The sequence below is a fragment of the Caloenas nicobarica genome, chromosome 1 (assembly GCF_036013445.1).
Source record: "Caloenas nicobarica isolate bCalNic1 chromosome 1, bCalNic1.hap1, whole genome shotgun sequence".
Classification (NCBI taxonomy): Eukaryota; Metazoa; Chordata; class Aves; order Columbiformes; family Columbidae; genus Caloenas; species Caloenas nicobarica.
The window spans coordinates 186,701,494-186,728,561 of NC_088245.1; the positions used below are offsets into that span (position 1 = coordinate 186,701,494).

General features: G+C 42.8%; 1 protein-coding gene across 2 annotated transcripts in view; it reads right to left on the reverse strand.

Annotated features, from left to right (window-relative positions):
• Window positions 1-25,168, reverse strand: part of DHRS12 (dehydrogenase/reductase 12) — a 29,551-nt gene extending 4,383 nt beyond the window's left edge. Inside the window, exons 1-9 of one of the 2 annotated variants that reach the window (XM_065642893.1) lie at window positions 25,074-25,168; window positions 24,460-24,593; window positions 21,050-21,132; window positions 16,194-16,286; window positions 14,652-14,733; window positions 4,114-4,175; window positions 3,265-3,369; window positions 2,654-2,744; window positions 1,169-1,306 (exon numbers count right to left, since the gene is read on the reverse strand). In XM_065642893.1, the coding sequence (XP_065498965.1) occupies window positions 1,169-1,306; window positions 2,654-2,744; window positions 3,265-3,369; window positions 4,114-4,175; window positions 14,652-14,733; window positions 16,194-16,286; window positions 21,050-21,132; window positions 24,460-24,593; window positions 25,074-25,129 (844 nt within the window). In that variant the 5' untranslated portion in view covers window positions 25,130-25,168. Of the gene's footprint in view, window positions 1-1,168; window positions 1,307-2,653; window positions 2,745-3,264; window positions 3,370-4,113; window positions 4,176-14,651; window positions 14,734-16,193; window positions 16,287-16,319; window positions 16,385-21,049; window positions 21,133-24,459; window positions 24,594-25,073 lie in introns of those variants that run through there. The other variant, XM_065642884.1, reaches the window with a different exon arrangement.
• Between the last annotated feature and the right edge of the window lie 1,900 nt (window positions 25,169-27,068).

Genomic DNA, 27,068 nt, shown 5'->3' on the forward strand with positions numbered 1-27,068 from the left:
GCAGTAGGAGAGAGAAATAATCAACTTCATCACTATTTGATCAGCATGGGACACGGCCACAGGACTTTTCTTGCAGCCTTAAGGGCAGTCTTGTTAAAACCAAAGCTCTCAAAAGTCAACAGATACATCTAAAGAGCCAAGGCGTGTTCCCTTTTTACTAAATCCGGGAGTAGACAAAGGTCAAAGGCAAGAGCCTGGTGGAATTATGATCTAGAGAAAGAATAACTGAGCAGAAGCATTAGGACCAGAGAAGGTGATAAGAGTACGAAAAATGCAAAGCCCGGTTTCACAAAGAACACTGAGCAGCTGGGATGTAGGGTTTCTGTAGGTACCACATGATGACATGAGAAAGGTCTGTTTAAAATATCTGTCAGCCAATCCTGTGTGACTGTCTGGGAGGGGACAGAAGGCACAAAGTCAACTCCAAAAAAGTCTAAGTTTCCTGCATGTTCCATCTAGAAATTCAGTGAATCAGGATTTGAGTGCCACATCCAATAAAAGTACTGGACTTCTGTAAGCAATTACCCTGAGCTTTGCCCTTCTCCTTCTGGACTGACCTGCATCACCAGTAAGACATCCATGCTTCCAGCTCCTCCTACTAAGGTGCCTGTCATTTGCCTGGGAGAAAAGAAAGGCTCTGCCCTATTTTTCCATTCCCGATGCTTACAGTGCCAAAAATGCCACTGTGCTCGAGCCTCTGCCCAGCGTTAGAGAAAGGGCGAATTGGCGGCTTTAACTAGCATGGAACAGTAGGAAGAAGAGCCTGTCAAAGCAAAGCCAACCCCCAGTGCTCTGTCAGAACGATGCTAGTTCCCAGCGTCATAAAAGATGCTATTTTCCTGCTGTGATTCACCTCCACTTGGCACAGTCCTGCCACAGCCATTTTCATTTTGAAAAACCCAACTCTCCCAAAAGAAATCCTTTGAAGTCCCCATCAGCTACTTTAGAGAACAAAAGCAGGAACATAACAACTTAATACAGTTTTTCTCTGGTTGCGCAATGCTCACTTGAAACCCTTAGCCTTGGAATGATTTTGATAAATACTTTATCCTTTGAAATACGGTTGCCTGGTGGAGCCTCCATCCCCTTCCAGGCCAGATGGAGATCCTAGAGTTCAGGCAGCTCAGGGATCTCCACTGTTATACAATGTAAGACACTGCCCCCTTACCTTGGAAGAACAGGCCACTTGGTAACTTTGTTGCTTCAGATGATACTGCCAACCACACAATGGTATCAGCTCCCTGGGCCTCTGTGCGCAGAGTGTTCTTCATCCTCTGATAGAAATCTGGCATTGACGATCTCACAGCTAGAAAGAATAACAAAGGAATGGTGGTCTGCCATGCAAGGCTTTTTTGACTAAAAAAAAAAAAAAAAGCAGCTTAAAATTGCCATCGTGAGTGTAGGTAGAAGATAAGGCATCTCGGAGTTTATGAAAGAGAACGAGTATTTCCCCATAGCTAGGAGTACGATGGCTTGTGCGGGAATACTGCTAAACTGCCAGATGATCCACCAGTTGTTAGTTTGGGTCAAATTACAGGGATAACACTAGAAGGAGCTGAGAACAGGACCCACAAGAGGTTCCTGAGCCAATTCCATTCTAAACTGCAAAGAAGTAAGACATGGGGGAAACAGAAATACCAAATAACAGGTATACTAACAGGATTTTTAGCTCTTATTTTCTCACCAGTTTTAGGAAACCAGTTGCAGTATTGCATTAAAAAACTGTATGGTGAACAGTATCTAAATCAACTATATAATTCATGTTTAAACTCTGGTTTCTTTTTCTTATGCCCAACAGGTGATGACTGAAGCCCCATCCCCTGCAGCTATTTATTTTTGGGGGCTGGAGAGTCCTTGAACTTTAAGGTGGGATAACTTTATGGTTCATTAGGTTTGAAATCCACAAAGGATGTGCAAAAATACATGTATTTTAAAGAAAAACAAATACTAGGATATTTAGTTGGAAAACACAGTATTCAAAGATGAAGTAGACAGGGTAGATGCTTCTGTCACCAGAAACAAATTTGGGAAACTGTATCCCTAGGAAAGACCTAGAGATCGAATTGCCAATCTGCACCCCAAGCTTGGGTGTTAGGGACCGGTAAGATACCGCGGAACGCAACATGCACACTGGATAACTGGTGCTGGCCCGCCTGCTGAGACACAGGCACTGAAAAACAGCTGCAGCTCCCACAAAGGGCTGTCTGGCCAAACATGCTGCTTCTTGACAGCAATGAATGTTTAGAGGAAAAGCAGAGGAACAGGGCTTGCACAACGGTGTGTGCTCCATTTTCCTCTATGCCCTTGCAAATTCCCAGAATCAGCACTCACAGAGGCAAAAGCTCTTATTTGTGTGTTTAACAGTCCCACTATAAATGTAACTTCAAGGTTAGCTTAACGCACTATGGCTCTGCTGTGCATTTGTGCAGGGCTGGAACCATTCATTGCCCATTATTATTCTCTGTATACACAGACAGCAGACACTGTGCAGAACAGAGCTACCGAGGGAGTACAAAACTACTTCAAGCACCAGTTTGGAGCTAAGAAATCACTGCACCTGCTGGAGAAATCTACCAGAGAGTCTCATTTCTCTTTGCTATTAGACTAATCCTGAAAAGAAAAAAAAACAGTCGGAGTGTCAAGCAGATGTTACCTGGAGTGTCTGCCCAGCCGGGGTGCATAACAGAGAAATGGATGTTTCTGTGAGCTTTTGCCCATTGTTCTGTCAAGACAACTTGCTGTCTCTGAGATAGAGCAAAAAGAGCCAGACGAGCATCAAGTTCAATAGCCTGTCCAACAAGTTAGTTCCCAGGGAGATAAACTACACCATAGCAGGGCACCTATGCATAGCAGAAATATACCCTCGCTCATCCTGACTGGATTTATTGGATAATTTTGTCAGAGACCACTGCAGTCATTGCAATCCATATGCTGGCCACGAGCTTACTTTTCAAGTGGTCACACTGCTTTTACTGACCACATCTATTTGCTGCAGACTGTAGCTAAGAACTAAGCAGGCAGAAAGTGTCCATCAGCTAAAGACAGTTTTGCCCCTTGAGACTTAAATCAAATCAAAGTCTAGCCATGCCCTTGGCACAAGATGGCACACATAAGTGCGTGCCATCACACTCCTGAAGGTTATAGCTCTGTGTGGTTGGATAAAACAGGAAAGCAACAGCAAACAAGAGGCTTTTTGCAAAGCAGATGTTGTAAGCCACCTAACAAACAAGTGCTGGGCTTTGTTCTCTAAACCATGGACTGTACCTTGTTTTGCGCGTACACCATAACTCCATCAAATGTCCCATTTCCCGACTGCAAGTCAGATATGTTTAATTTTTGAACTAGCATGCCCCCTGAAGAGACAGTTATCTGTAAGTGAATGAATGAGAAGCAAATGAATGAAAAGCAAATGAATGAAAAGCAAATGCAGGAACTCCTCACAATCACACTCATGCACATAATGTGGTCTTCAGCCCATATTTTGAAGTCCCTAGAAGGATTTCTCTGCAAATTCTTTGCACTATGCTTGTCCTCAGGTGTGGAACATACTCGGAGATGAGGAAGAAGAAATAGCATTTTTTCAGAAAGTGATTTTCATTTGAAGTGGTGTTGACTCCATCAGGGAACTTTGTGCTATTTACTTTTGAAAAGTAATTGGGAGAAAGAAAAGAGCAGAACAGCACTATTTGTAGTTTATGTTTAGCCTTTATAGAAGCTATTTAGAAAACAAGAGACTGTATAAAACTTGGGAAATCTCATTTAAAACATTTACCTGCTCTCCAATTTTAGACCAAGACCTGTAAGGTTCTTTGAAGCCTGTACTCCTATTATAGGTATTTTGCACTATGCTGCAAGAGATAACTTGCCCCAGGGAAAGGAAAAGGGGAAGTTTCCAACGGAAGCGTTTTACTCAGCTTTCCAAAGAAGGGTTGAGAGCAGCAAGCAGGAGCTTTGCCTTGGAGAAGGTGGCTGTTTTTAGCAAAATACAAGAGAATTCTAGAGATTCTTACAGCATTATAATTGATACTGCATCACCAGGACAGTCAAACAAATGCTGTCACAAGAATTGTAAAAATAGTAAACCACCGCTTTTCAACAGCATTGCAGACTCACCACTCTGGCATCAGCTTCTTTTTCCAGCAGGGGCAGCAGGGCAGTTGTCAGAATGTACGTACCTACAAGACAGACAGACATCAACATTAACTTTTCTTTTTAAAAAAGCTTTCTTCTCTCTCCAACCCCTGTCACAACATCTCTTTATCTCTGAAGCTTCATCTGAATTTAATCATTTTCTTACCTGCAATACGCCTATTCAACTTGTTCTGGTCTGCATGGCTGCATACTTCTCCAAAGGCACATCAGTTATTTTATAGACTTTTATGTTTATAGTACCTACAGAGCAAACTGATCATTACATTCCAGCCATGACTGTTAAAGTGAAATGGCTCAGGTATGGGTTTCCTCGTGGGAGAGGCAATGTAAGGAAGGAAAAAGTAAGGAAAAAGATAATGCATTTCCACTCCATGTGTGGCATATATACATGTACATATGCCGGGTCATGAACAAGAGAAGGAAACTGTGCTTCACATCGTGTATCTTAGACCCTTGCATATGCACTTAAAACTCAACCACTTTTACCTTCTCACTGTGAAATCAGAGTACCCCAACATTTCTGACTTGCGTTACACAGAAAAACTGCCTCTTAAATCGCCAGCATGACTACTTGTCCTGGTTTTGTTAAAAACAAGTTTCTCTTTTAGTGAATTTCCCTGTCAGCTAAAGTCTTCTTACTAACTGCAGTTTTCCTGAAAGTTAGGTACATGTTTTGGTAGACATAGGAACGGAATGCAAGGTCATTGATAATGATGCATCCCGCGAGATGTGTAGGCAGGAGGTGAACTGTAAATTGACCAACTAAAGTATTCCATCCCATTCACGTGATACTTCATATAAAAGTGGGGGATCACAAGGATCTCGCCCTTTTCCTTATGGCCGACATTGGGAGAGGACCTTGCGAGTTGTCCCTGCGAACTGAGGCCCAGTGACAGACTGAATCCAGTTCCGGTTGGCTGCAGAGTCCAGTCCAGGACTTTGGGTGCCGGCCCCACATCTGCCAGAGCAGTGGCTGGGACTTTCAAGATTGGTTTTGTATATTTTGTATTATTTTCTCTATTTTTATTAGTAGCATTAGTAAAACATTTTTAATTTTTTCCAACTCTCTTTTCTCTGTCCTTCTTTCCCTTCCAATCGCCTGTCCTTAGTGGGAAGCGGGGAGAGGGAGGGACTGAAGGGGAAAAGGGGGGAGAGGAGGTTAACAATACATCTGCCACGGTTTTATTGTCACCCTGCAATCAAACCACGACAGATAATTGGCGCCCAACGTGGGGCGCAGAGGATAGGGAACCCTTGGGGGCAAAACATTAATGTTGCATGCCCAAGACTAAGCTAAGATTACATGGGGAAACTGAACTGTGTCCTTCCCCACTTTAATCATGTTCATTTAGCATAAGATTTGCACACACCATACAAATATATTCCATTACAGCTGTTACCATGAGTAGTGAAGTTTGTTATTCAAAACATTGTTCAAGTGCTGGTGTGCTTGATTCAGACACACCTAGTGATGTTTCACCCGCTCAACTGCAACACAGGGATTTTTGTTTATCTCTTAAGAGATCTTTTTTCCCTTTTAAACTGTATTTAAAGAAAATGTTTAATTCAAAATTAATCTAGCATTATTTAGTCTAGTGTTTCTTTGCTGAGTATAATACTTCCCTCTCATCTCTTCACGAATGGCTCTAGTTCAAAAATTCTATGTCAGTGATAAACATATTTTTCTCCATGAGCTACCAAGGCCATGTTTTCCACTAGACATGAAGACTCCAGCATGTGTCTTCATAACCTCTCTTCCACAGAGGCAATGAGATCACTCAGTTAAAATACAGCATGTTTATAAACACGCTACCAAAATCAAATGTGTTACGTGCTTGGTGAACAAACTGTTCATTTCTCCCGTCAGTCACAGCATTCTCTATATAATCAGAGGGACACCCATATGCACACAATATATTTAAAACCCTGGCAAATCAAACAAAGTGAATGCACATCAGATGAGTAAATGCAGCCTGTCTTCAACAGAAAATGCAAGCAAAGGCAGTTGCCAGTGAATAACAAGAGCCCGTATGTCTCCCCCAATAGCGGCAGGGAGACTGAAGGATGACATCATTAGGACAAGAACTACCGCTGATTGTCACGGGAGACTGCCACGAGGTAAAAAAATAGAAAAAAAAACCCACTTCGGTACAAGCTGGGAGCCTGGATTAAATTTTGATTTGCTATGGATTCTTCAAATGCAAAATAACATCATGTCTTGTTTAAATATGCTGCATTTCCTAAAGGCAGAGCTGCAATGCACCAGCTATGAGGATGCTCAATTTTACTGTTCTGCAGAGTAATTTATACTTATAAGGGGTTTAATGTTGGTTTGTTAATTCTAAAGGGATGCAAAGATGAATGCATTAACATTGCCTCATTAACAACTGGGGTTTGTTTTGTTTTCCAGCTGGATGAGAAAAATGTTCAATGCCAAAAATCCTGCTTGCTCATAGCAACTACAGCTTGTCAGAAGTTTATGTGCTTATTTAAAACCACAAACTAACTGCAAATCCAGCGTCTCCTCTCTTCCTCAAGTTTATTAGGAATTCAGTTAAATCCCACAGAGCCAGAGCATTCAATCTTTTGGTCCCACAAAACCATTTGCTCATTTGCTTTGAGACAACACATAAAAAAAACAGTTTTGATCCCAGCTTCCTATGGTAAGCACTAGTATCTCAAAACACACACAGATGCAACACATCAGACATTACAACTGAAGCATTTAATTTCTCCCACTACTAAATATTTCACCAACTATTGTCTCCATTTTAAGTGTTTGAACACAAACTTCTCAGTACTTTCACAAATATACACGGATATTAAACACTCTTATTTGCATGGGCTGGTCTGTCAGGCAGATTAATTAGAATACCTTATTAATAAGGTGTATTGCTGATTGGAATACACCACCAATAATTGAAACCTCCATGTTTTTACTGATGTAAAAGCTAGCACGTAGTTTGCTAGATACCTTTGAACAAATAGGAACAACACAAAGTGCAGCCAGTCTAGATGTCTGGCACAGCCATGTACCCCGTGGCCTGTGTTTGGCCAAGCACAGTTGTATTGCAGCGTGCAGTAGCACAGAAATGAATTTCTAAGTCAAAGGGGAGGAAGCCACAAAGGACTACGTTGCCTCCCATAGTCCTTATAAAAACATGAACTGCATGAACTGAATAAAAAACAAAGAAGGAAAATTTTATTTGTAGTTAAAGAAAATTTGCAAGGACAACTAAGACTGATTTGGTAGAAGAAACTACATTCCCCTCTCTCCCCACTTAAGGAAATCAAGACAACATCCAAATTGTATATCCTTTGTCATATAATTGATTATTAATACCAATGTACTGAACATCAGCCTTTCCAAAATGAACACTTCAGCATTCTAGTATACTTCTTTGACACAAAAATCATTTTTGTCTGTTAAAGGAGAAATGTCCTTTCCACAGAGCTTAGTTAAAATGGTAAAGCATATCAACGTGATTAATGCTTAATTACCACTGTGTTCAAACTGTGCAGATCTTTTGAAGTTACTTTTTTTTTTTTTTTAAACTGCTTAAAAGACCAAGAGAGAACACAAAAGCGCATAGAGGGAAAGGCAATGATCAGCAGTGAAGTGCCTGGCACTGCAAGCATTGGGTACCTTGGTGATCCTGCCCCTTCTCTGAGAGGACCTTCAGGATTCTACCAAAAAAAAAAGACAGACCTTTTTTCCTGGAAAAAAAAAAAAAAGAACTGCCAGTACTCCTGGGGGTATTCTGCAGAAAGCTTGTCCTTGTCTCAAGCAGATACTCTGTAAGTGGAGATGCTCAGCCTTGAGGCCACCACGTTTCCCAGTGCCTGCTTCCCAGCAGCTGTGCCCAGGACAGAGGAGGAACAGAGTGCCCTCTGGGACACATGGCAACTGGGAGCAGGACATTTCTGTCTGAAGAGCTCTCCCGGACTACTTTGAATTACTGACATGGTGGAAACTCAAGCAACAGCCTCTCTCTTTCTCACCCCCAGCAGGCAGGGAGCTACGAGCACACCTACAAGGCAGCACTGGACATATGGCTGTTCTACCTGCCCCTATGGCTGTGTGACAGGGCTCGGACTGTCATATAAAAAAAAAAAAAAAAAAAGAAAGAAATACATTTTTGCAGGAAAACAGTGTACAACACTTCCCTTTGAAAAGGAGTATTTGGTGTGCCACACCGAAGTCCAGCAGGATGAGTTCAGGAGCTCGCTCAGAAGCAGCAGGAATGGGGAAGGGGGTGAGTAAGCATCCTGTCCATCACCCACACATGCAGGATTTCATCTTACCCTCACTGAACTCTGCAGAGGTGAATAGTTGACTGGAGAAACCTACTGGACAAGCTACATCCATGTTCCATGTTTGAGACAGTACTTGCTGGTCGTGTTTTCTCCAGTTAAAGAGGCTCCTGGGATTGATGCACAATTTCTTTTAAAGATAAACATCCTCTGAACATTTGCTTTTCTTTGGAAAAATTCCTGTAAGTTTTATGTCTTGAAGTTGGGCTCACATAATAGCAAATCATGTATAACACCATGTAATTACAACCTTCTTATAAGGATCCAGCTACTCCAGCATTACACATCATTCAACCAACTCTATTGTATGGTAGATCAGAGAGTGGGGGTTGTCAGTTTGTGCATTACACATGGTAATTCCAGTAGAAGCAATGAGCATGGCAATTAATGAGAAGACACTTTGTTCATACACAGTCCCTCCCAAGTGCTGATCATGTTAATGTTTAAGTTTCATGTTTACTTGCTTAAAAAAAAAAAAAAATTCTAATTGAATCACCATGCATTCCCTTGTGGCCCATTGTGTAACTGCACCACTTGTTCTGAGATTTTCTCAATTTCTCAATCTAGTTGAGTAATCTGATATGGTGTCTTAATTAGCAACTCCCATTTTTAACTCCTACAGTGAACTCCTCTGTCTACCTGTATGAGCAGTAATTCACTGTTTCACAACCACAGAGTGAAACCTCAGTGATGCAAGGGCCAAAAATGAGGAGCTGTTAGGGAAATTTAAAAAAGAAAAAAAAAAAATCTATTTGTACACCAAATTGTTTAAAAAACTGCTACCAAAAAAATCAGCCTGTCTGCTTCATAAATTCCTAAATAAAATGAGGCTACCTTTCACATGACCTGAAGTAGAAGCTGAGGGAACTCTATGGAAAAGCCTATGGTAAGGTCTAGCAAGAAGGTAACTCTGAATGTTCTTGCAGCAGTTGGTTCACCGTGGATCTCACCATCTCTACCACACCGTAACCAAAGTGAAAGTCATCCCCGTGCAAGGAACAGAAGCCTACGGTCTTTATTCCCACATAAGGCTACAAATCTTTCTGTACTAGAACATGAAACTAAGCAAAACATAGAATAGCCCCAACAGAAAATATAAAAACACTGTGAAGGCAGATTTCCAAAATGCTGGTATTACAACTCAGCTTTAGCCTGCCAAAACCTGGAAGACTCCTTAGGATTTGTATACTTCAGACTTGGAAATCAACAGGATATCACATATAACAATAGCACATGAACACAGACTACTCCCTGCTTCACAGATTTAAAGTGACCGCAAAACCTGTACTTTAAAATTGATTTATAAAGAAAATTATGGTTTCAGCAGGAGTCATATTGTAAAGCCACTACCCATTTATAACATCAAATTAATTGATGATGCAATTATTGCAGGCCCAAGTGTCTTGGTGGATTCTAGAACAGTTTTTGCTTGATGTTCTATCTGGCAATTAGTGGTAAATTGTTGGTGAGGTTTTTAATCTGCTAACATTCAGACAAGGACAGGCAGCCAGCACCACACTCAGTGAAGTTTTCCATCTGCCTGAGCTTCACAGTATTATTAGGAACAGCATTATTTCAACTGTGAAAAGAGCGGGAACAAAAAAAAAAAGTTTTATTGTACAGATTTCAGTGGCTCATTCATCTGGTAAAAATCAGTTAAATTGGCTTGCTTTCCTTATGTCCAAGTCTTTTAAAGAAAAAAAAAAAAAAAGAACAAACTGACATTCTTCCTTGACCTGGTTATCTTTTCAAGCCTTCAATGTATGCTATTCCAAGCAAGAGACATCCCTGAGCCTGTTTCCTGAGCACAAGATCAAGAATGAAGATTTTAGTGTGCAGTCTCTGCGGGCCAATTCCCCCACACTAGCAATAACTGAGAGTGTATGGGAAGAGCCAATGAACATGAAAGACAAAACAAAGGTTCACATTTCCATTGAATTATGAAGCTCAGCTCAATAAGGGTTCTTCAGTGCTTTGGGAACCTAGGCTTCAGCATAGCTAGTGGATATACAATTATATTCAACCTCATCCTTTCACGTAGCACCTCTCATCCATAAGTCTCAAAGTTCTTTAGAAAGAAAATTAGTATCATAGTCTCCTTTTCACAGGTAAGGTTGTCTTGCCAAACATTAAGCACTGACCTTACGGCAGATTGACAGCTGGTATCCAAGCTGCCTGACTTCCAAGTAGTTCAGAACACAACCCACCAGGCAACGCTGGCTCGTGTGAAACACCAGTTAGATACGGTTTATGTGTAGGGAAGAGACTGACAAATATTCATACAGGTTGGGCAAATTGCCATAGGTGGGCTGTACTGCTACTGTGGTAGAAAAGCACCTTATTTCCCCTGGCCTTACGCCTTCTTGCACAGAGAGTAAATGTATGTGGCTATATTATTAAAACATGAGAGCACATTAGACTGCAGAAAAGATGCATGCTGGGAGCATCATTTATTTATCTCCGAGTGGGTTTTTAGCATCCCCTTGGCTGGTAAGTAGCAATAAAAATGTAACATATATGCCATTTTTCCATGTCAAGTAAGAAGATGTGTTGACTAAAAGTAAAGTGAGGCAGGCTATAAAATAGAGGAACAAGGATTGTTTCAGCTATATGTCTAGTGCTTCAGTAAAAACATGCTGCTGTTGCCTCCACTTGCCTATCAATGCTGAGGTTTTTTTCCAAAATGACAGAATACTGCCAGTTCGAATAGTCTTTGTTGGGAGTTGTACTAAAACTAGTAAAATAAAATTAATTTTTTTTAAAAAAAGTGTTGACTCGGAAGTCTGCAAGTCTCAGAAGAAATGACTGCTTGTTGCTGCCCAGCTCCTGTCTAAAAGCCCGAGTATAAGGCCAGCCCACAGGAGGATACAAAAGGGCAACAACACACAACAAAATCTGCCCACTGAGATCAGCAGCTCCCCAGGAAATCTGCCCATGTTACCCCAAGCCAGTCGCTCACTTCCACACCGAAGGTGGGATTCAATCAGCAACACGCCATTTCAGACTCATGTCTGGCAGGCGCTCCCATGTTACAGCCTAAGTGCTCCACAGCTATTCTGCTCTCTGCACCTTCACTGAGCTTCAGCGATCAGAGCAATAATCCTTGGGGATCTAGCAGGGGAAAAAAAGGTAAGATATTTCATGTGAAAGCAGTAAGAGAACAACAAGTAGCCGTATAGTGTTTGTGTCTGACCCCATTTTAAGGATGCCAGGCACAGATACGGCTGTCACTGCCTGCTCGAAGCAGTTCACAGTTTGAACCTGAACACTAAACAAACCATACAAAGCCTGAACTATCAATCTGTACTTTGCATTTTCATGACCTTCACCCACCTGTAAATTCTGACACCATCGGAGAGGACTCTGTACCTCCTGTTTTGGTGAGCTGTCCTCAATGAGCCAGTCAGTGGGGTTTCACATGAAGGGAGGTTGACTTTCTACTCTAACCAGTATTATTTTTGTACGTATTCATCTTATCTACCAAAGGACATAGGCATTCATTTTTGTCTCACACATGTCCAAGAAAAGATCACATAATCATAGAATACAACCATAGAGTCATTTAGGTTGGAAAAGATCCTTAAGATCAAGTCCAACCATTAACCAATATATTTATATATACTAATACTAATATATACCAATATATTTATATATAGCCTACTCTAGTAGGCTTTCACAAATGAGATTATCAATTAGAACTGAACATCCATTATGAAAATATCCAAAACCAGACTAACAAGTCAGTGAAGAAGAAAATATTCCTAGCCTGGATTTTAAAGCTCCACAGTATTTTAGACACCTAGATGAGCAATTCTACAACTTATGTAAACATTAATCACATGTCAGATACAGAATTCAAAGACTGCTCTGCATTTAAAGCATATTATAGTTCAGGGTCTCATATTCTTAGTTACAACCTACACACTCCTTAACTAGACCAAAGCCAAGATCCAGGGTAGAAACAGTCAAAGAAAGATGGAAGGAATGTGAAAATCTGAAAAAATATAGTAATGTCATTCCATCTTATTTCTGCAGAAATCACGTAGTCATGAGTTATCGTTTCCATGCTGATGATGAGAGGGACAACTGCAGATTTTCAAAACAGGGGCCTTGAGCCCATGTCACCCTTCAGGCTTTGGCTTTTCTGGGGCAAAAGGCAGGGAGGGGAATTCAGTTTGTTCCCTCAGACCACATTCTAGTTTAGAGCCAGCCTACATAATAGCCACATCTAATTTAGCCAAGGTTTTCTCTGCAAACCTATAACCACAAATAATTACCAATACAGAAGTAACATCTCCAGAGTAAAGCAAGCCCAAAGGTACTCAGCGCTTAGGGAAATGACTTAACACGCATCTACTCTGATATGCATTTCTCCATACAGTTTTCTCCTGCTATCACTCCAACAGGCATTATTTTTTTATTCCAATTCTGACTTCAAAAGAAAAAACACCTGCACTGTTGATAGCATTGGTCTTCCATGTGTGCCTGACTGCAAGCACAGAAGCTTTCACTTGCACAGACAGCCTCTTCCAGCTCAACCACGTCCCACTCTGTTCTAAAAGATTCAAAATTTAATCCTTAACCAGTCTAAGCAAACAACCCAGTCCTTGTTTGAATTCCACAGAAGCTGGTCAATAGAGAATGACTTATCTGTGAAATGTGCAATCATCTCCTTGACCTTCTTATACAGTCACACAGCAAGTGATACACAAATAAAGATCGATACATAACACTCATAAAAGATAATACAGACATTTTCCTAGTTTGCTACAATCATAATTCAGCTTCCTCTACTATATACATGGAGCTATATGTCTCTAGTGAGGCTGACTAACAACTGGGAAAGCAGAACTCGTTGCTTCTACTTGTGTGATAAAATCTAATTCAAGTGATGCACTAGTACAGTTTCTCAGCAATAAATTTCCTCGATGTTTAAAACTAAAGCAAAACATGCTTTCATGTTCAGACTGTTGTATTGTTTCACTCTGCTTTCCTCTGGAAGAGCTGCACCTTTGCATGTTGCTGGATTTTTGTTTGAAAGACCACAAGAGGTTTAAACTAATTTAAGGTGAATACATTTCTCGAGGTAGAAGTTCTTGTACTTCTGCAACCATGGGAAATCTGACAGCAAAATAAAATTAGTTTTGAATTTTGACCATGAGAAACAGATGAATGTTGGCAGAAGATTAATCTGAATAAAATTAAGTTATGCCTTTATACTTCAATTAATTGTCAGTTTAATGTAGTCAGACTTGCAGAAAAAAACAAGCTGTATGCACCACATCAGCTAAGCACAAGACATACATACCACTATAAGTTAGCTTTCACAAGTAAATAGGAGTTAAGAAAGCAACACAGGAAAAAGGACAAGAATAAAACCTAACAATGGTTTCCAGGCTATATTAGTTCTAAAAATGCCTGATCTTTATAGCCTAAGCTTCCCTCTTCCTCATCACAGATATTAATGAACAGGAGGGAAACACAGAAACAAAGCACCACAGCTGCTCCTTACTGTGTCACTTCTGAATATATTAAAGACAATCTCCTGGGAAAGCCACCCATCTTGCATGGAAGCAAAGGGAAAACAGAGTGCCAGGACTGTTTGTTGGTGCAAACATTTCATCTCTCTTTGCAAGAGGTGCAGCTTTTAGCCTAAGACTTGCCCAGTACTGCTCAATCACTTGACTGGATGTTGCATCTGTTTGAGCACGTCAAGGGCACAAAATAAGGCACAGTTGTCTACCCAGTGCATCTGGCACAGCAAACAGGGCTGTTCAAGCCTACTGAAGCACTTGAATGTCTTCTAAAATATCTGAACATGCTCCAAGCTCCATCCAAGCCACAGAAGTACGCTTATTACACAGAGAGTATTATGAGCAGCACTGCTTGGAACAAAGTTTCCTAGCAAATTTCAGAACCAATTTAATTAAACATTATCTGCATTTGTCCACTGCTGCTCTGATAAATAAAGGCACTGATATGAGAACAACTGAAAAATGGACAAATCAAAAAAAATGACCCTCCAAACAAGCTGTAGTATTTCTTCTTTTTCTTTCCTGCTTCCCTGGCATAGCAAAGGTATGATCCTTCTTGGAGCAGGAATATACACCTCCTGAACCCAGCTGTAAAAACATGCTTCTGTAACCAAAATAACTATATTTCAGAACTAAGCCTTCAATACTCACCTAAAGTGTTTGTTGCAAAGTTCTTTTCAAGTCCATCTTCAGTTAATTCTCTGCTATTCACCATACATCCTGCATTATTGATCTGTAAGACAACTCTTGTAAACAAAAATCATCTACACAAATATCTACAAACAAAATCACTCACGCAAGCAGTCCATGATAGTTTGCTCTTTTCTGACACTGCAACACAAAAGTACAAACTGTTTCAATAAACCACATAATTCCAAGTCATATACTCTGTCGCTGATCGTAAGTTTTTCAGAAAATAAAGGATCTTCAGAGAAATGGCTCACCCCATATGTATTACTCTAATAGCCAACGGTCCTCTTCGTGCCTTCCTGCATGTTTTTAAACTCTTTTCTCACAGAAAATAATATGCACTTTGTAGAGCCAATATTAGAACATACAAACACAGTGCAGTTTGTTAGTCTCATCTGAGAGATCACACTGATCCCACATCATCTGCGCTATGTGGTGATGTATTCTCTGTTAGAGATTTCTGTATTGGTGAAAAATGACTAAGGGAAGCTGCACAACATGGTAGAATAGTCTGCAGGCACCTCCACTCTCATTAAATTAAATGAATTATCTCCAAACTTGGCAGCACTTCAGCCAGGTCAGCGGGTTAGCCCCTCTGACAACTGGCAGAGGTGCATCACACTGACTCTGTGCCCTGGTTGTGAGGACCCCAGCTTTTCTCTGCCTGGCAATCCAGCACAGATACCCCCACCTGATGCACACACTGCTAAAACAGCACTGTAGCACAGAGCACGGATGCACTGTAAGGTAGAACCTCATGAAAATTCAGAAGCTTGTTGTGTGTAGCCAGCATATTCTCAGACACACTTCTTTCTCTGCCTTATCTTCCAGAAGAAGCTCAAGCTTTCCTTTCCCACGTCAAAAAGAGATCTGTCCCTACATATCTCCCTGCTCCTTCACTGCCACTCCTCACAAGCAATTTTCCCATTTCTATCAGAATTTCAGAATCTAGTAAGCACTAAAACAACTGCTCCAGTTGCCCCAGTTTTAGTACAACCCCCAGAGCAAATTTGCACTGCTAAATAAAGGGGAGAGAACCGAGCCCCTTACCATCCATGCTGCTTAACTGCTAGCTCCCTCCCTGGCTCAGTTTTAGACTGCTCTATCTAGCCTTTCTAGAAAAATTTAATCTTTAAGAGGGATTACCTCGAAGCAAGTGTAATCTGCCCTTGGGAGGAGGCCTCAGTCCCTGCCATATTCTGTTTAGCAGAACATGCATAGCCTGATATGCAATCTAAAGGCCACAGTGTTTGCATGGTAAGAACCCCAAAAGATGCAGCTAAAAAAATTACTGCATTTCTTTTTTCCTTTTTTTTTTTTCCCCCAAATGTCATATCTGTGTATGTGAACTGAGAATGGACAAGGGCAAACAGACCAACAAACACCTAGAGAAAATTAAGCAGAGAACTGTGGGTCAAATTGTAAAATCTAGACTACCTGTTAGACAAGTTCAGAGGCTATACACTTCAAAGGCAGACACGTGATTTAAGTATGCAAACTTACCAACACATGTAATTTATGTTCATTTTTGAAATTTTCAGCAAACTTCCAGATTTCCTTGGGATTAGATATATCCACAATATGCAAGAAAATATTCTAAAGGAAAAAAAAAAAAAAAGAGTAACTTACAGCAGGTATCAGGGTAGTTCAAGTGCTCCATGAGTACCAGGACCTGTGATCATTTGGCTTCCCTAGCCCTCTAAAAAAGGCTCAATCTACTTCGTTCACTACATCAGGCAGTCTGTAGCGGACGCCCACCATGACATCATCCGCACTGATCTGACCTCTGTGCCTTACTCATCAGCTCTCAACTGGCTCATGACCCATTACAGAGCAAAGCTCCATGCATTCAAACCATTCCTTTCCACAGAACACAACACCTCCTCCTCATCATCTTCCCAGCTTGCCCTTCTAAGAGGGCCTTTATACCTCCATTCCAGCACTGCAGTCATGCCAAATGTAACTCTAACGCCAGTGAGATCACAGCTGTGCAACCATGCATGGACTCCTGTTGTTTCCTATGTTATGTGTATTCACATACTGGCATCTGAGATGGACTCCTGGTCATGTTGCTTTCACATGAAAACTATGAGACCCTCCTCCATTTTGCTGTTCCCTAGACATGTACTCGCCCCCATGACTCCACTGCTCTTCTGGGTTTGGTCACTATTTCCCAGTGAAACCAGTTTAAAGCCCTCCTCACTAGCTTAGCAAACCTGTTGGCAAAGATACTCTTGCTCCACTTTGTTATCACTGCTCAGCTGCGCTTATTTCTCAGAGAAGGTCAAAGGGGTCATAAAGGCCAAAGACAAAGTGGCACCAGGTGTTGACCTGCAGGGTGCATATGCTCTGACCCAAGCCCTTCCCTTTCACTGGGAGGATTTAGGAGAGCACTACTTCAGCCTCCTTGCTCTTCACCCTCTGTAAGCACTCTTGATGAACTCAAAGTCTCACCTCACAATGTCATGGGTGCCCATGTGGCTGGGCAACAACAGGTATTAGTCTGAGGTCTAGATGAGCCTCAGCAGACTCTCCACAATACCCTAGATCTGAGTCCCCAGCAAGCGACAAAGCTCTCAAGACATCAAGCCAAGCCTGCAGATGGGCGCCTCCACCTCCCACAGGAGGGAGCCTCCAGCCATTATCACCCACCACTTCCTCCCAGTGCCAACAACGGTTCAGGCTCATCTGGCTCCAGCACCTCCCCTGACAGAGCTTGTTCTTTCTCATCTGTTACCATGGCACTATACTTATCCTACCAATGCACATCTGCAGGCAGAGAATGAACCTGCCTTCTGTTGCCAGCAGTCACAAGCTTCCAGTCTTCCCCATCTTGTGAGTCTCTGTCCACCAGTTATTTGAGCCGAGCTTCTAGCTGTCCCTCCTTCCATGCAACGTAGGGTTTGTGCTCTTCTACTCTGTGCAAAGACCCTGCCAATCTCCTGCTTCTGCTTCCTACAGCTATGCAGCCTGCTCACCTCCTGCCATTGCTTCACCTGGCAGCCCAGCACCTTGGTTGCAGCAGAACCCAAGAGATGAGGCCACCATTATGCTCTGCCCCAAGCTCAGGGAGAAATAACAGTCACTCCCAGTAGCCAAAGATCTGCTACATCATTCCTCTGGAGCTCTGTCTGGGCCAGACTCCCACGTGCCAGGCACAGCCGCTCCAAACGGGGCGGGAGCCCACGCTGTCAGGTGCATCCCTGCGCCTACTCCAGCTGTCTCAGAGTGACAGGTGACTTCTGCACCCCCTTCCACACCAACCACTGCATGAACAGCTAAGTCCCTGTTAGCCACCCCATGTCACAACAGTCTCACGACATTTGGAAATACTATGGCCAGGAACGTGGATGCAACAGAATTTAAAGAATAAATAAATAAATAAGGAAAAGCTTGACATGAGAGTCAAGTTATAATTTTCTAAACCACTAAACCTAGAAATATTTCCTCTCTTCGAAGCATCAAAAACCTTTTTACTGTTTGTTACAGGCAATTCTCTTGCTTTTTGCAAATTTGTGTTTCACCTAGTACAGCACAGTGGCATTTATCAGCATACAAAAGGAATGTCAACTCCTACTCTTCTCCTAGATAGCACTTAGTCTCAAAGACACACCACAGACAGTCTTATGACATACCCCAGGAAAAGGTAGTTTTAAAATAATTATGCAGAGGATGTGTTCTCATGCAAAACAACAAATAATCATTAAAGGGCCTCCTCTCTTTCCAAGCTGTTTCTTTAAATAGTCATTACACAAACAAATGAGATAAGTGAAGAAGCTGAGAAAATTATAATGCATTACTCCCTGCCTGTAATTCTGCTCCCCTGAAGATAAAAAAAACCCCATATGACTTTTTCTCTCTAGCCATTGGATTTCAGCTCCTTAGTTGAGTTAGGTCAGAATTTTCTCATCACAATGTTCATTTCCGACCAAAAACCTGACACTGCTCTACTGTTTCCTAACTGGATACATCTCTAAAAGCTTTCTACTTTTAAAGTTACTACCATTATCTACTGGAACAGAAGAACTGAAGGCTTTTGGGCAGATGTTCAATATTACAAGTGCTTTCAGAGACCGAAAAAAGATCTAAATCAACACTTATCTGCTGAAGACTGTCACAGTGGCTCAGAAAAAGGACCCACAGGCCTGTTCCCTATAGAAGTCCTCAATGGTAACAAAGTAATTTTCAAAGTGAGACCTAATATCCGTGACTAGATCTACTTTAACAGTTAGGAGAACTTCCCAGTTTCCAGGTCTAGATGCAGGTGCCTGCCAAATAGTAACACCATCTCAGCACTGAACTCCGGCATGTGTTGCTGTGGAAGATGGAAAAAAAAAAAAATCTTTGGCATATACTACAACAGGATCTCCATCCAGATGATCAAGAAGAGCAAGCTAAGTCTGGATACAGCTTGTCAAGTTGCAGATAAAGCATTTTATTACCTCCCTGCATTGCTTCTGAATGAGTACTTCTAAAGAAGGATGTTAGTGTGGATTCCTTATTAAGATGACTCTTCCCAGTGCAGCCACATGTCCCATGGGGCCTCTTGAACAGCTCATTAACACTTCACTGAATGCTGTTTTCTGTACAAGTGCCTTGTCCCCAGGGTCATGAACTAGCTCTGCAGTGCCCGCCTACTTTTTCATGACTAGAGAAACTACAGGTTTGCAGCCTACCAAAAAGTGGGGATGCAGTAATTGTGCTGCTTTTAGAGGAAGAATGTTATTTGCCTCAAGTTTTGTTTCACCAAATGACAGAAAACAACAGGAAGGAACCTTCAGAGGTCATTGAACTTGCCCATCTTCCCAGGCTGTCTGCAGTTAAAAAAGGAGGTAACACAGATAATCACCAGTCTTACTATAGCTGTGGGATAACAGTTATAGGCAGCTGGAAAGTGTTTGGTTCTACATATGGGCTGATCTAATTCACCTCCACTAAAGAACTGAAGTGTAATGCTGGTTGTTTCACACTAGGGAGCTGAAACCAAAGACCAGAAATTTAGTCAATACGGTATCTCTAACCATAAAAAGTCTTCATAATTTTCGATCCACATTAAAAACTATTTCTGGAATCAAAATACTATGTTCAAGAGTCAAGTCACTATTTAAAAATGAATACAGCTCTCCATCCAAGTGTCATGGGTTAACCCCAACGGGCAGTTAAGCCCCACACAACCACTCATTCACTCCCCTTCCAGTGAGATGGGGGAGAGAATCACAAGGGTAGAATAGACAAGACTTGTGGGTTGAGATAAAGACAGTTCAAAGAGTGAAGCAGAGCTGCACGCGAAAACAAAGCAAAAGAAGGAATTCAATCACTGCTTCCCATTGTCAGGCAGGCATTTAGCAATCCCCAGGAAAGCAGGCTTCATCACTCGCAACAGTAATTGGAAAGCAAATCACCATAACTGCAAGTGCACCCTCTTGCTCCTTCTTCCCCCAGATTTTATTGCTGAGCACGACATCATATGGTACACGATACCCCTTTTGTCAGCTGTGGTCAGCTGTCCCAGTGTGTCCCCTCACAACTTCTTGTGCAACCCCCAGCCCACAGGGTGATCGGGCAGCATGAGAACCAGAAAAGGCCTCGATGCTGTGCGAGCACTATTCAGCTATAACTAAAACATGGGTTGTTAACCCTGTTTTGGTCACAAAACTAAACCATAGCACCACAGGAGCCACTATGAAGATTAACTCTATCCCAGACAAAATCAATACACCAAGACAGAAAGACAATGTACTTCTCCATACACATACTTGTCTGAATAATTAGCAAAAGCAACAGTGACAGCTATAGGAGTATACTGTAGAGTGATACATGCAGAAGCAAAAAGAATCTGAAGATTCTGAAGAATCTGAAGAGAGGAACCAAGGAAGAGATACTATAAGAAAAGGAGATAGAAAAATCTGTAGAGCATGGAACTGGGACAACACGCAGGACTTCAGAGAGCAGCCAGCCTTAGCAAATCAAGAGCATGTTATTCAAACACATAAAACTTCCAACTTCAACACTGTAAGCTCATAAATGTTGTTGCAAGAGTATTGCAATGCATTAACTTTTAAGAGCCTCAGCCACATAGTTAGGAATAGTAAGTAGGACATCACAAAACATATCAACAACTAACATTAAATAAAACAGCAGGCTGCTGGTGATGTTATTAATCACAGAAGACATTACCTAGTGAAATTAAATCACTTCAAACAACATGGATGACAGACTACTAGATGTTTGTATGTCCAAAAGAAAATACTGTTAAAAACACAACAGCAAAATGACAAAACAGAATATCTCAAAGCCTCTAAGGTCTTTTATATTAACAATCTTTCTAAGAGTAAACAAAAGACCAAATGTCAACTCACCCGATTGCCTGTTTCTGTCACTATTTCTCCTTTGGCAGCCTCAGCCCGCTCCTTATTTCGGCAAACAAGATGAACCGTGCCACCTGGTGGATTTCCACAAGAAATACATTGGATAGTTAATTACTAAGAGTGCTTGTGGAGGCAGTAGCAAAGAGGGAGGGTCAGGAAGTGATGTGCAATTTACAGTTCTGTCTGGGGTTAGTTTTCAATACAGTCCAAAAGGAAACAAAAAACGTTTTGTAATTGCATTTCAGTTTGTGGGAAATCTATAGCCTGCTAATAGCAGTGGCAATACTAGTTAGGTGGTCACCAAAACATCACAGGAGCTTCCCAGCAGGCAGAATGTTCCTGAGCTGTCCACAGCCAACAATCCCACTTCTCTGCAGCCAAGAGCTGAGCCGTGGCTTTTCATCGGTGCTGCTGAAGGTCTGTGGAGGTCTCAGAGTTCCCATTACACTTGCTGATGAGCAGGGAGCTAGTTAAGGTCATAGCACCCCATAGCAGCTTCACATCCACCAGCTTTGGGCCATTCCTAGGGAAAAATTCCCCACAAAAGGCCCAGAGCCAGCAGTATCCCCAGGCAGACTGGACACACCAAGTGTCTCAACAGGGTCTGTCAAAGAGTTGAGGTAAACAAAATGTTCAGGACACAATGAGCGGATGTACTGAGAAAGCTGGAAGATTTCTGGTTGGCTCTGGTCACTGTGAAGGCAGGAAGGAGGGAGAAAGTATCATGCTCTAACTGGGTCCCCCAAGCAAGGTTCTGTGGACGGGGATGGCCACTGCAGTCTCGGCACTGTCTGATCAAATCATATCCGTGAAGTTTGCACATCATGTTTGGTGTTGATAGAATAGCAGGGCTACACTGGAAGCTGAAGCTAAAGCATCTGTATCATAAACACTTCTTTTGGCACATGCCTTAAAAAGTTCAGTAAAGGGCTTGAACAACAAGGGACTGGAATGGCTCTGTGAAAAGGTAATTAAAATGCCACATTTAAGAATTCTTCTCAGCAGTGGGAGAACTGACAAGGACCAGGGCCACAGCTTGGGAGGCTCAGGTTAGGCATTAAGGAAAAAGTTTTCACTTTTCCCAAGAGGCTGCGTAATTTCCATCCTTGTGGGTTTCAAGATCCAGCGAGACTAAGCAATGGCTGGTTTGACCTAGTGCTGGCAACAGTCTTGCTTCAAGTGAGATGCTGTACAAGATGACCTCTAGATGTAACTTCCAACCAACTTTTCTATGAAAGGAATACGCAGGGCAAGGCTCCTCTCAAAGGCCTGGACACTTACCACGACCTCATAACTTCGCCACATTAAAGAGAGCCTTCAAAAAGAGGACTAAAGTACAGGCATGTGGCTGGTGCAGGTAAGAAGCCTCGAGGTTCTGATGAGAATTTCTAACAGGGTGTGATTCCTCTACTGCACTGCCAGAGTTGGTTACGTTACTTTTACCAAGTGCACAACCACAGCGGAAGAACTCCCGAATCCGAGATAATCATATGAATGACACTAACCAACATTTAATAAAGTTTCATCTTCAGTTTGTGTTACACATATGCCATGCATGGAAGGGACCATGCCCAGACAGGCATGGATATATAAAGACCAGAAAGAAATACAGTCTTTGCCCCAGGAAAAGTAGATTTCATGAGTGAGAGAAAAGACAATCAGAAGGGACAGTGTCCAAGGCTCATCTCTGGACATTCTCACAATGACTGCAGGCTTCACTGCAAAAGAGAGCTTTAATTACAGACCTTAAGGCAGTCAAGGATATGCATTTGCAGACATTTAAAAAGCTCTTCCCAAAGCAAAGGGGACAGCACAAGTAACGTGTGCAGATACAAACTAAACATATGGAAGAAGCAGCTGGTCTTCAAGCTGACAAGGAACATTGTCATAGTCTACAGTGGAAAACATTCAATAAAAACAGAGGTGGGATTTAAGGGTTTTGAATATGAACTTTTTTCTTGCTGTTAAGGAGTGAGGGAAGTTTTAGTGTGACCTATGGGCTAGAAACGGGATTTAAATATATTTTCCATGGTAAATATCAAAATTATTTGAACAACACATGGGAATTGTCAGAGTGGTTGGAAGAAGACCAGATCAAAGTCAACCCAGAGTTCACAAGACATACAGGAAAGCCCAGATCTGCAATACCCATAAGACACCGATTCTGAGAAAAGCTGAACTCAAGCTAGAGAAATTGTCATCAAGACTGTCATTATTTACAAAGTTCCGAAGTGCTTGAAGGTAAAGCCAATGTAGCTTGGTTATTCTTTAGCTGAGTCTGAATTCCTTGTTTCCTTGTCATAATGTACTTGAAGAGGTTCAACTAGAAGCCAGAGCACCAACAGCTGACATTAAGTTTTGGACTGACATATGCAAGGACGGGATCAGGAAGACACTGTTAAGTCATTTTAACTTCATAGCCACAGCCAACACCCACGCAAGGTATCAGACCTGAGCCCAAGGTACTTCTTGGGGCCCCTAACACTAGACATGGTGACCAGATCATTTGCAGTTCCACTCAGCTTGACGGCCTATCATAGCATATCCATTTGTGAGCAGAACAGTCACCAGTCAAGGCAATACTTACATAAGGCTGTTAGGCATAATGGCAGTAGTGGGAACCTAAAATCAATCACATACTGGCACTGATGGGGATCTTTAACCCAAAGGCTTTTTGATGCTAATAATTTTTAATTAATTTAACTGAGTCGCCACTTTCCTTCATAAGATCATTACAAAACGTAAGTAGGCAAAGAGAGAGCAAAGCCACAAACTCCTCCCTTTTATTCTACTTGCCAAAACTCCTGTCGCTCTTGCACAACTGGAATTACTTTGTCAACCCTGAAAGGGATTAGGTTTATCCTTCCACAGTAGCCAGTTCCAGTTCATACCATCTCTTTGCTTACAGCGAGCAACAGAAAAAATGATTACATGTAATCAGGTAAGAGGCACAAACTTGAGGTTATTTCTAAGACCAAGCACAACTACATTGCTACAGCCATACTCCCTCAGCTTAGCAAAGCCAACTGTTTTCTTTCATCACATGATACATTTGCATGTTCTGCAAAATAGTCCAAATTCAGCTAGACTCATATTTATAACAAATCAGCCTTAAACAGACCCTGATCTGTCACTAACATCCTCCAATGCCACTGTAACACAGTTGCGGTTAACATACACTTGAGAAACACTTCGCCAATCCTCTCCGCCAATTTTCTTTCATTATTCCGGTTTTCACTCTAGTGATCGTGCTTACACCTCCAACCCACGCCAGCAGCCCTGTAAAATAACATACCGGACCCCTCATCCCAGGGAAGCTGTGTCTTTGTGTTCGTGCTGGAAGGCCAAACCTGCCTCCTTCCACCCTCCCCGCGCGGACCCCTCACCGCAGCCCCGCTCACCTCTCCTCGCTATCTCCGTGGCCGCAGCCTTGCCAAGGCCGCTGTTCGCGCCCGTGACCAGAAAGGATCTTCCAGCCACGTTCACCTCCACATCGGCTGGATCGAAGTGCTTGGAAGCAGACTCGTAGCCGCTCCTGAGTGAATCAGAGACACCTGTGAGAAACTAGAAGAGAGTATTTCCAAAAAAACGCTCTCCTTACGGCTCCACATATGCTGTACACCCCCATCTCTCCATTACTCTCCACACTTGTGGGACCGGTGACACTGCAATAAGCAATATGACAACGATTCGAGGCATTTTGCCCCACATGGCCCAGACTTTGTCACTCCGGAGGTGACCAGGCCGTGGCACCACGGCCACCCCATGACGGCTGCCCAGGGTGGGCACAGGCAGCGCCGTCGGGCAGGTCCCACAGATAAGGCCCTGAAATTCGTTTGCTCTGGCGGGGGTGGGGAGGCTTCGATTAAAAACTCTTTTAAACTCCCCAACACCTCGAGGTGACTAACCGCGCCGCGGACGCCCCGAAGCGCCCCCAGCCGGACCCGGCGCGCCCCGCCCCGCCGCAGCGCCCGCTGCCGCCTCACAGCCGCCGGGGGGAGGCGGCCGCCCGTACCTCGTGTACTCCCGCAGCCCCTTCACGAACCACACGGCGTTGCGGTACCAGGACATGGTGCTGCTGCTACCGCCGCCACAACGGTGGTCGCCCCGCCCCTGCTCTTACGTAAGGCGCCCGGTCCAGCCCTGCCCGCCCGCCGTTAGGTAAGGGCCGGGGCGGCCCCGCCCTGCCCGCCGCCGCCATGACGGGCTGGCAGCGCGGCTGCTGGGGGGCAGATGTGTGTCTGGGGGGTGGTGGGTCCCTCTCCGCCCCCACAGCGACCGTAAGTTACAGAATCACAGAATGTCAGGGATTGGAAGGGAGCTCAAAAGATCATCCAGTCCAATCCCCCCACCGGAGCAGGAACACCCAGATGAGGTTACACAGGAAGGCGTCCAGGCGGGTTTTGAATGTCTCCAGAGAAGGAGAATCCACAACCTCCCTGGGCAGCCTGTTCCAGTGCTCTGTCACCCTCACTGAGAAGAAGTTTCTTCTCAAATTTAAGTGGAACCTCTTGTGTTCCAGCTTGAACCCATTGCCCCTTGTCTTATTGTTGGTTGTCACTGAGAAGAGCCTGGCTCCGTCCTCATGACACTCAATCAGGTTGTTTTTTTCTTATCTCTTCTGTTTTCCCCCTCTTCTGGTATGTCTCCAGCCAGGCGCTGTGGCAACCGCTGCATTTAGCCCCTCACCACTGTGGGGGCTGTTTCTGAGAGCTGGCTGTACCAGCGAGTGCCCCGTCTGCGAGAGAGGAAGGAGGGAGAGCTTTCTGGGGTACCTGCTGGGGACAAGGGCTGTTGTCAGCCAAGCCAGGGCTGGAAATGGGGTGTCAGGTTTGGGGAATGAGGAGCTGTGCTACACACCTGGGCCTGTGTCCTCTGCTTCTGGAAAGCTGTCAAAGGGCAGCTGCTGGAGAAACATAAACAGCCGTGTTGTGCCACACCAAAAGGCACTTTATGTGACAAACAAACCCATGAAACTCCAGGCTCCTGTGTATGGAGTTAACTATACCAAGTAGGAAAGGATACACTGGTGGTTGTTGCATAGAGGGACTGAAATTTAAAATGTGTTTTCAGTTCCTCTGGAACGTGCGTTGGAGCTATGAAGCCCAAGAGGATTACTTGGAGTTGCACATCTGGACAGCCCATGTTAGCCATAAGGACGTTGTCACTATAATTATGTTTTAAAGTACTTTAAAGAACTGTGCCCCTACAAAGTTCAGTGTGCAAGCTAGACAAATTCATGTATTTTATGTGGTATGCAGGACCACATGCAGAGAAGCTACTTTGAGAACCCTATCTAAGATTTCAAGAGCTTAAGTTACCTGTTTTCAATAGCAGAGACGGGAGAAATAGGAAAATTCTGTCTTTTTTGAGCATGTACGGTTGGCCGATACTTCTTTTTCTAAATCTTTTCACTCTGGCAAAGGCCTCATACTGAAGTCTGCCACTTTCTCAGCACATTGTGAGCATTAGACTCTCACACAAAAGGTACTTCCCACCATGAAGTTAAAACTTTTGAACTCAGGACTGTCCGCTTGTAGTAGGTATTGTGTAAGAAATAAGAGCTTTCAGAGGACAAAAAGATACATTTTCACCGTGATATTTTCTTCCCTGCAGAGACCATCCAGCTACATGTTGTATCTTTGCACCAAATCTGAAAATGTTTGTTCTTATTAAAACAGTTGAAAGAATTTATTTAAAATCAGCATCCTGAATCATTTTAACTTATTTTGTTCTTGGAAATGGCTAGGAGTTTTTGACTGAAGTGTTCCTAAACAATTCATCCTGATTCTGATGCTTGAAATGAAGACTTCTGGCCCAGGAAGGAACAGTTCGGCAATAGTGTGAGTGGCAGAAAGTTATTTCCTATAATGGAAAATGAATGGCAGCCTGAACTACAGGTACATACTATGATGTCTGTAAGTATACAATTTTGAACTATGTGGAAATAGTTTTGTAATCATCACATACAATGCACAATTAGCAACCAAAGCTGTACAGCCTAGGCTGC